Source organism: Staurois parvus, unplaced genomic scaffold (assembly GCF_062004578.1).
Source record: "Staurois parvus isolate SC_StPar_1 unplaced genomic scaffold, SC_StPar_1.0 ptg000009l, whole genome shotgun sequence".
In the NCBI taxonomy this organism is placed as follows: Eukaryota; Metazoa; Chordata; class Amphibia; order Anura; family Ranidae; genus Staurois; species Staurois parvus.
This window is the reverse complement of record NW_028317805.1, coordinates 11,019,098-11,029,546: the sequence shown is the minus strand read 5'-3', so window position 1 is coordinate 11,029,546 and position 10,449 is coordinate 11,019,098. Positions and strand designations below refer to the sequence as shown.

Sequence of the window (10,449 nt, the reverse complement as noted above, 5' to 3'; positions counted from 1 at the left end):
GCAGGAGGATCAAGTCTTCCTTGTTTTATTACACAAAGCTACAGGATTTTATTGTGCAGCATCACAACCTCAGGCACCATGCAGGCCAGCTGCTGGCTTCCTAACAACTGATGCCATCATAGGTTGATAAGGAAGACATTGGGCACCTGAGGATGTCCTTGTTTTCTCCTCCCCTCCCCCATTCCATCAGCACTGGGGTCATGTTAGTTGAATGAGGGAGAGAAACTGAAGGGCGAAAGAATACTAGTCAGTACCAGTGTTTAAAGGTATATTGCTTTGTATAAAGTTACCTCTAATGTTGGATGTCCTACATGGGTAGATGCTGCTGCATTAGGGAAAACTAAGTGTAGTTTTTTTCCTTTTTTATAATGGGGTGCCTTGAGATTGAGCATTAATTTAAATGGTACCTTGACTGGAAAAAGATTGAGAAACCCTGATCTAAAGAAAAAAAACAAAGTTTTATTATAAAGTAAAACAGCTTACTACATAGACGGAGTATGACCATCCATCAAATATATTTCATAGGAGCATAATAAATCAGCTCACAAAATATATTATGGTTGTATGGTGTCTTTTGATCAACATGTTTCATAATTTATTCACTTCCTCGGGATTCACACCATCCTCTGCGTCTGTATCAATGATGGTCCACTCTATTGAATAGATTACCTTGTATGTCAGTATATACCAAACAATAAAAAAATATCTATTACCGAAAAAGAGAAAAATAACAAATGACAACATGACCAAAAAAAAAAAGAAAAGAAGAAACCTGTCTCCTAAAATCAGAAAACATGCAGGAAGAGCAAAGAATAATACACACACAAACCCCCTAATCTCCCCAGCTCCAGTCTAGGCATAGGACCCCTTCCAATGCAGGACCCCATTCAGTCTTTGGGGGGGCAGAGCGGAAGCATCACTAGCCACAAGAACAATTGCAAAAGTGCTAAATATATCAATAAATAGTGCACCTATCTCAAAGGCGTCCATGATTTCTACATCATTATTTTGTTGTTTTCCTCTTTTTCAGTACTATATATTCTTTTTTTCTTTGGTATTTACTGACATAATTTATTCTCCAGAGTGGACCATTATTGAGACAGAAGCAGATGGTGGCCTGGATCCTGAGGAAGTAAATAAATATTGAAATGTGTTGATCTAAAGAGGCTATACAACAATAATATATGCTGTGAACAGATTTATTATGCTCTTTTGAATATATTTGATGACTGGTCACGCTACATCTATGTAAATTGGTGTTTTAACTTTTGTAATAAATCTTTGTTTTATTCTTTATATGATCACTATCTCTAGTTGGTACAATTAGAATCCCAATTTTTCGTCCTTTCTTCACCCTTTTATGGGATTTGTGAGGGGTTACATGTAGTTACGTAGTTTTCTTCCTACAGCAGAAGAAAAGCCTTGACGCATTTCACACTACCAGCATAAGGCCTTATGACTACGTGCTGTAGCGTAAAGCGCATCAAGAATTTTCCTCTGCTGTAAAGTCCTGATTTAAATAGTCTCCAGGTGCTTTTTTAGTAAGTAAAACATTTTTTTTTTGTTAGTAGATGACAATTTCCATACATTAAAGTTAATCCTTTTGTTTGTTAATGTGTAATAAGGCAGCCACAATTTTTGTGAGTGGGCAAACATTCAAAATCAGCAGGGGATCAAATACTTATTTCCTTCACTGTATATGTCCTATGTTCTTCTTTTATTATTAACACTCACTTACCTGTTACATCCCTTTTTCATATTAAAAAGATACTGTGACCTTGCCCATGCAGAACAAAGTGACATTAGGTTGAACTAATAAAATGTATCTAAGACAAACTTCTCAAGCTGTGTGGGGAAAACTTGAAAGATAGAAGCTGACGGGTTGTTATGTGTAGGGCACCAGTTGAGATAGGGTTTGTCTCAGACACCTTTTTTTAATTCCTTCCACTGTCTCTACCCCCTGGCCCTCATATACGCTCCATGCCTGCGCTTCCTCTGTTGCAATGACACTGTCTGGTGCCTTTGGATATGGGGGAGCATGTGATGAGCTGCACATGACTGCTAGGCCCAACACTGTTACACTCAAGGGAATGACATCACTGCACCCCCAGGCAGTGCTGGGACAAGAATATCCAGCGCCCAGGGCAAAGATGACAAAGGAGCACTGCACTGGCAGGAAGGAGGAGAGTGAGTGAGGGTACAGCCCGCACAGTCTCCCTGTTCCCTCCTCTTCTCTTCGCAGCTTCCATTGCTGGGCTGACAGAAGTGGTGATGCCTCTATCACTACTCAGGTCAGCCTTGTAAGCAGAATGAGCTCACCATACAGCGCCCCCATCCATCCATACACTGCTGGGCAGCTGCCCCTCCTGCCCACCCCTTGTCCCGGCCCTGCCCCGGGTTGCTAACGTCACTGATTTTAGTGATGGCTGCAATGGGGGGGAAGAACAGCGACACTGTGCCCTGGATGTGCAAGGAGGCATTGTCTTCTTTAGCCCGGGTTCATACTGATGCGGTGCGGAATTCACATCGGTTTCTGTGCAATTTCCACACTGCATCATAATCACGCCCCATTCATACAAACCACTGCGGGTGTGTATTTTAAGTTAACGACACCCAAAATCAGTTCGCAAATTGTGGTGCGATGTGCAGAATTGGATCGCATGGGTCTGAACACCCATGCGATCCGATTCTGGTGCAGACAAAAAAAGGGTCCTGCACTTTTTTTGGTGCGGATGTGGTGCGATGTGAGCCATACATTATGTATGGCTCAAATTGCACCGCACAGAAATCACATGTGATTTGCACAGGAATGTGGTGTAGTTCCTGTGTGAATCACATGCGATGTGCCGCACCACCTCAGTGTGAACCCAGATTTAAGCCTTTGCTGCTCTACGTATTTTCTTAGAAAATAGCTAAATTAAATAATGGTATTTTTCTAGAATAGACTTCTGTTAATAAAAACAAATACTTTATCTTGCCAACAACAAATAATCAAATAATATAATGTTTAATCAAAATAAAACACTACAAGGGGAAAGGGGTGCATCAAATGGACACATTTTATAATAAAACCGAAGCTGTGAATCAATGCCTCTTTTTTATAAAATACTACCTTTTAACCTTCAGAACAGATAGACAAATATAAAACCACTGTAAAATGGATTCTGGCAAATTGATAGAAATGAGTAAAAATGTATTCGGCTTTGGTCTGTATTTAACTGGATTTTGTACAAAGCAAAACGTAAAGTGGATCTGTTGCTTGACCATACTAGGCTAAGTAGTGGGATCATTTAGCAGTACTGGACCAAAAGCCGCAGCTTCTTAGCTTTCCCATACTTACCTCAAACTACTAAGACTAAGTGGTAGTAAAGGCTGAAGGCTTTTTACTTTCATGTGTTCTATACATGTAGGTAAAAAAAACCTTCTGTGTACCGCTCCCCCCACAGTCCCCCTAGTACTCATCTGAGCCCCCTCTCGATCCAGCAATGTGCACGGGAGCCTTGGCTGTCCTTGGTCTCTCTCCTCATTGGTTGAGACACAGTAGCAGAAGCCATTGGCTCCCACTGCTGTCAATCACAGCCAGTGAGCCAATAAGGAGAGAGTGGGGGGGGGCTGAGTTGTGGCTGTATGTGTCTTATGGAGGCACAGAGCAGAGCTCAGCAGTGAGCACGCACCAGTGCCCCCATAGCAAGTGATTTGCTATTGGGGGCACTGGTCAAGGGGGAGGAGCCAGGAGCGCCAGTGGGTGACCGAAGAAGAAGAGGATTGGGGATGCTCTGTGCAAAACCATTGCACAGAGCAGGTAATTATGACATGTTTGTTATTACAAAAAATGGAACCTTTAACCCCTTGGCGCCAGCTCCTCCCGGCCCTTTAAGGGTTTCAAAAGTCATGAGGCGGGGCAGGGTTTAGGGTCATGTAATATAAAGGATGCGGCGCTATATCACAACTATAATTATGCAAAAATGTCCAAGATATATAGTGATTAGGTGACTAATGTGATCACAAACATTATGTCACGAGCAGAGTAACATGTAGTGCAAAATAAACAGTCTTAGTGACAATCCCTCTCCTTCAAAAGTGCTTCTTCCACACGGTGATAGTGAGAAGGGTAAGGCTGTGCACTCACCAGATGCACATTGTAACTGCGCATTTAAAGATGAACTTTTCCTACTGGATCCACTGGTAGCTCCTAAAGGTCAGGTCAGGCCAGATATTCCTCCCCCCCGCTGGATGTTGCTGACAATCCACGGTCTCCCTTTTGGGTGGCTCTATAGGTGATAAGTGACTCACTGGCTGGGCATCGCTGGAGGTGGAGGCCAAAAATAGGGATTGTTAAAGCGTGGTTTGGCCATCCTCAGATATATATATATACACCGCGTCCTATAGATCGCTCTGTATATAGATCACTCTGTATATCATGTGACCTTGACATGCCGTCACAGCGGTCACATGATCTGGAAAGGTCCTGATCGAAAGAGGAGATTGGGACCTTTCTGGGAGTACCAGACATGTGTGCTGGGAGCACATATGTTTTTTTTTAATAGAACACAAATGTGCGGCCGCTCGACGTCTAGGCCCAGATGCATTCGCGTTCGGCCGGTGCCAAGAGGTTAATATCACTTCAAATTCCTGTGTAAGTTTTGGCTTTTTTATGCTTTTATTATTGGTTGCTCAATCACCAAGCTCTACGTTGGGGAGGCAATGAAAGTATCATATGTCCCCTTTAAGTATCTGTGGACCCAAACAAAGAATTTTTCTTAAATTCTCCCTTTTGGGCTGTTGAATATACCATTAAAGGTGTTTTGTTATTTGTGTTGGATAGTTGCAAAACAAATAAAGAAAAAAATACAAAGGAAAAGAAATCCTGCAGAATACAGCAACCACATTCAAGGACTGATAAGCCGCAAAATGTGGATTTTTTTTCTTCTGTTTAGATACACTTTAACTACTGGGAATATCTTTTGTGAAACTGTAGAGTGTGGGAAAGGTGAGAACTGGCCACTTATGACCGTGAACATGTTGCTTTACCTAGTATAAGCAAAATACAGGTCCACTTTAATAAAGGAGAGTAATACACCAACCAAGACTGTGCAACTAATTACATTTAAATGCATACAATTCTTTCATTAGTCTGAACTTCGCTGCAGAATCTGATCCAGGAGTTTCTAGAAAAAAAAACGACAAAGTACAATGTTAACACGCAAAGCTATAGATTTCCTCTCCCAGTACCTCATTCATCAGTTACCTTTTTGAAAATCTGGGCTCGGAGTCTGTTACTCTGGGTTATCATTCTCTTCTCTTCTTCCTCTTTTTTCTTTCTCACTTCAGGCAAGCTGTTATATATCCTGAAACAAGTCAGAAAATGATGCAATGTTATTATATGAGCTCATGCTTAAAGCTCTTCAACTGCAGAGATAATAGGATAATACCAGGTATTAGTCAATTCAGGGGAAGGTCAGCCTAATGGAGTATTACAGTTATTAACATAGCTATATATAACAAAACACAGAGGTCCACTGCGTCTTATTATAGCTTTATTTTTAGAGGGACTTAAAATTAACCCGCCCTGCCTTAAATGTCTAATGTAAGAATACTGATAATGTGCAAGCTCTTTACTGCCTGCAAGTCCTGGTGTATTTAGCCAAGAGAGCCTTCCACTAACACCCACAAGAAGCCCCCCTCCCCACCGGCCGAGAGATCCTTCCATCTCGCCCCCACCCGAGAGAGCCTTCCACTAACACTTGCCAAAAGCCCCCCTCCCCCTGCCAGCCAAGAGAACCTTCCACTAACACCCCCCCCCCCCCAGCCGAGAGAACCTTCCACTAACACCCACCAAAAGCCCCCTCGCCGGCCGAGAGAACCTTCCACTAACACCACCCCCCCAGCTGAGAGAGCCTTCCACTAACACTCGCCAAAAGACCCTCCCCCATGCCAGCCAAAAGAATCTTCCACTAACACCCCCCCAGCCGGGTTAGCCTTCCACTAATACTCGACAAAAGCCCCCCTTCCCCCTGCCAGCCAAGAGAATCTTCCACTAATACCCCCCAGCCGAGAGAGCCTTCCACTAACACCCACCAAAAGCCGCACCCCCGCCAGCCAAGAGAACCTTCCACTAACACCTCCCCCAGCTGAGACAAGAGAGCCTTCCACTAACACTCGCCAAAAGCCTCCCATGCCAGCCAAGAGAATTTTCCACTATTATCCCCCCCAGCTGAAAGCCTTCCACTAACACTCACCAAAAGCCCCCCCCCGCCGGCCGAGAGAACCTTCCACTAACACCCCCCCAAGCCAGGAGAGCCTTCCACTAACACCCACCAAAAGCCCCCCTCCCCCTGCCAGCCGAGGGAACCTTCCATTAACATCCCCCCCTGCCGAGAGAGCCTTCCACTAACACACGCCAAAAGCCCCCCTCCCCCTGCCAGCCAAGGGAATTTTCCACTAACACCCCCCCCAGTCGAGAGAGCCTTCCACTTTTACCCCTTCCCATACACCCGCCACCACCCCCCTCCCGCTGCCCAGTAAGAGAGAGAAAGACACCTCCACAGCTCTGGATATCTCCGGGAACGCGAGTCAAGAGAGAGCTGCTGCCTCTCTCAGATCCCACCTGGGCTGCATGTTTCCCTTCTTCCAGGGGGCAGCACCGCTCCCCCTGAAGAATAACCCCCCTAGGAAAGTATGACAGTTCTGTTCATATGGTGTGACTTTGATGCAACTTTACACTCTCTGTCACTCAAGTAGCATCAAAGTAGTATCAAAGTTGTGCTATATCAACAGAACTTTCATAGTTTCCTATCATCCAAAAAAAATGTGACTTTGGAAAAATAAAGGTTCCTGCACTACTTTGATGCTAATTGAGTAGCAGAGGATGTAAAGTCACATCAAAGTCACACCACATGAACAGATGAACAGAACTGTCATACTGTCCTATTAGCCAAAAAAAAACGCAAAACACATAAAAACACAAAAACACTTACATACAAAACACAATCTGCTGCAGGAAAAAAAGTCCCTAACCTTTTCCAAAAAAATCGCACTGGTTCAAAATGCACAGATGTGAGTTAAATCCATAGAAAATCATGTCAAATGGACTGTAGTGCGTTTCTGAAAAATGCACTAAAAACGCATTGGTGTGAACCAAGGCTTAACGTGTATGAAAACCCTGACATTGAACTGCCATTTGGTCTATTAAATATTCTATTTTGTTATATCTCTTTCATTAGTGCATAACATACTTGTTAATCCAGCTAGAAATCCAGTGAGCTTGTAACTTCTTTGTACTCCGTAGTGTTATCTCAAGCAGTGTTATAAGCCCTGCCCCGCTTACCTCTTTGAACTACAGAACACCTCCCCTCAATGTTACGGAGATGAGAAAAAGCAATCTGTTGTACTAACACAGTTCCTGTCTTAGGGTGACAGTACTGCTCCTCTATAGATACAGTACAGTTAGTGCTACTTCGCTGAGCCTGATGAAGGAGTGAGCATGCTCCGAGTGCGCACCATCTTGGAAACCCAGTCCATGCGGTGACATCATCCCTGTGAGCCTTCCTGCACCCCTCTGCTACTCTCCGAGCCCTGGACACCACCGGAGTGCGGGGAAAACACCTAGAGCGTGGCCAAAGGACCTGATGCTCCCACTGGACCTCCATTACTTGACATGCCTACCTGTTACCTACCTACAGTATGTGAGTGTAATTTTACCATCAAATCTGCCTGATTTTAACCTTCTGCAGTTAGAGTGGCGCTGCTGTCTCTCTTCTCTACCTACAAGCTCTTACAGCCGGCTGCCTCCTCGGACAAGTCCATACTACTATAAGCCCCTTACTAGAGATGGACTTGGACACCACCTCCACATGGACCTTCTACTAACCCCCATTGCTGATGGTCCATCCCCAAACGCACACAGGGTACTCTTAGCACTCCCTCCCCCCACTCACCTCTGAATCTACTTCACTGACATGACTTCTAAAAGGACATAGGTGAAAGAAAGTGCCCAGGCAGGGGTAGTAAAAATGAATTTTCAGGGAACTTATCGCTTAGGGTCTTTTAACATGGAGCAGACCCGTTTAGCGGATCTGCTTGCTCAGCGAGATCTCTCCACTGATTCCTGCTGAGCAAGCAGATGACAACTCTGTGTCCGCTCCGCTGCTGCAGAGCAGCCACAGAGCTGCTCGCTCTCCTCTCTCGCTCTCTGTTTTCATCCAACCCGATCCGACTGACGGAAGGGGAATTGGATCCCCATCTGTTCCTTTGGTTGATCGGTGGGTGTAAACGGACACATGACCGTTTACACCCGCCGCTCCATAGAGGAGAATGGAGGTTCCGATTGGGTTTGCATGAAAAACGGGCAGGTGGACCTGATTGGAACGTCCATGTGAAAGAGCCCTTACATGTTCCCTTAATAAAGCCATCGTTGTGTGAGAATATATCATTTTGTTTACACAAGGTGTGTTTGATTCATGGACAGGTTTTAACGTCTTTGTACAGCCTGGTTAACACAAGATTTAAACAAGACTGTGTAGCTGATCATAAAAGTATCAGAAGGAAGACAAATGGCCAGTGCACAGATCCCCCAAGCCTATCACAGACTTATTAGCTTGACATGGCTATAACATCACAGAAAAGTCACTTCAGGTAAAATGTGTCTGTTGATTTGAAAAATGGACCTTGTTTCTGCAATATATAACTAGAAAATCAACCAGTTCTTCTCTGAGGTCAAAACAACCCCGTCAATCTATAATGGAAGTGAAAAGGGAAGGGACATATTTTTTTCTATACATATTGGATGAAGAAATCTAGCAGTATGTGTATTTTTTTTCTTCAACAAATGCTTAGGCTCTGGGGTAAGCAAACAAAGATAAATATTTTTTAAGTATTTTTTCATATATCGAGGTACATCTTGAAAAATCTGTTTTTAGTAAATTAAAATGTGTAGCTTTATTTTACAAAAGAGCAAGTCATACAGATTTGTGTAATCAAGTTCAGATCCCCCAGGGCTACACATAGCTGTCTTTTTATCCAGTGGTCTTTTCACTCTGATAATTAAAAATTGCAGATTACAGTGAAAGGTGTCCTTGGAGCACCATTTCCACTACACCTAATGCAAAACACTCCTAGACTTCTTCAAGCAACGTATGAAAAGTTCTTTTGGCAACAGTTTTCAGCAGTTTTGATGTGCTTTTTTTTAAATTCAGTTTTACATTTTGTTGTAAAATTTTACAACAACTTTATACAGCCACAAAAGAGAGAAACACCCCTAAACCAATCTGCTGCACATCAATTATCGAAAGTTTATTTGTACAGTTACAAAACAACATGCAATACACCCTAGCCTGTAAAAACACTTAAAAAAAAGCCCACTTGTAAACCATAATGACATACCCACAGTATACTGGTGACAGGTTTTTTTTTTCCACTGCAGTCTGTAGAAGGCATGGGTCTTACTGCAAGCAATATCAAGTTTGATAAACCCATTTGCCACCCTTTCCTGGGCACTTCCTTTCATTCATGACCTTCCAGTCTCAATAACACTTAACATGCAGAGTAAAAGAATATCGAAACTGTGCTAGTAGGCAGGTGAAATGTAGCTAGTTAGGGACTGCCCCAGATGGGAGGGCTAGGGTTAACTTAGCTCACGGGTTTTTCTTTTTGGATAAACCCACTGCTCCTGTGAATATAAAAAAGGACAATGGTCCGAGGACAGATAGTTCCCTGGAGAAAGTCTGAGAGCTTTGCTGTTGGTCTATCTACCCCGTGAGGAGAGAGAAATGTGAAACCCACCGATATGGAGTTCACCCTGAAGATACCAGCTGCTGGAGAATGCCACTGATGGAGCTTTTAACACATGGACTCTACCTTTGCAGGTATGACGGGGCAGCACATAGCCCATGTAAAAGTGGGGATTAGGGATCTAGGAAGAGACTGCTTTCACCTCTGGGACTCTGTAATGTTTGCACTTCCCTGAGGCAACCTCAGCCTTGTCCCAGGGTTTTTATTAAAGCGGCATAAGAGTAAAGGTACTTCATATGTTTGGTAGAGTGATGCTGTTACAGGTGCCTAGTGTAGCCCAGAAGAACCCACCCTTGGGTAGTCTTGCTATGTGACCCAACGAGGAGGGGAACATGAAGGAGGTACTGACAGCCTACCCTTCAAGCCTAAAGCGGAGCTCCACCCAAAAGCCACCAGTGATCTTGGCTCCTCCTCTTGGCTCCTCCTCTTCTCTGTATGCCTGTAAGTGGCTTGGGGCACACAATGAATGCCCGCTCCCCAGCTGTGGGTGTCTATGGAGCCGCCTTCCTTAGACACACAAAGAGCAGCTTAACTCTGCCTCACTTCCTCCTCACAGCATTTGATTGACAGCAGCAGGAACCAATGGCTTCCTGAGTGTCTGTGTAAAGAGGAAGAGAGGAGAGAAGAGATGCAGCCATGCACAGTGCTAGATTGACTGAT

At 43.9% G+C, this 10,449-nt stretch overlaps 1 protein-coding gene across 2 annotated transcripts in view; it reads right to left on the bottom strand.

The window, feature by feature from the left end:
* Positions 1 to 1,228: 1,228 nt before the first annotated feature.
* CUNH10orf90 (chromosome unknown C10orf90 homolog) overlaps positions 1,229 to 10,449 on the bottom strand; it is a 226,362-nt gene continuing 217,141 nt past the window's right edge. For both annotated transcript variants that reach the window (XM_089669589.1, XM_089669599.1), the window contains exons 8-9: positions 5,249 to 5,348; positions 1,229 to 5,168 (exon numbers count right to left, since the gene is read on the bottom strand). In XM_089669589.1, coding sequence (XP_089525715.1) covers positions 5,130 to 5,168; positions 5,249 to 5,348 — 139 coding nt within the window. In that variant the 3' untranslated portion in view covers positions 1,229 to 5,129. The remainder of the gene's footprint in view (positions 5,169 to 5,248; positions 5,349 to 10,449) is intronic.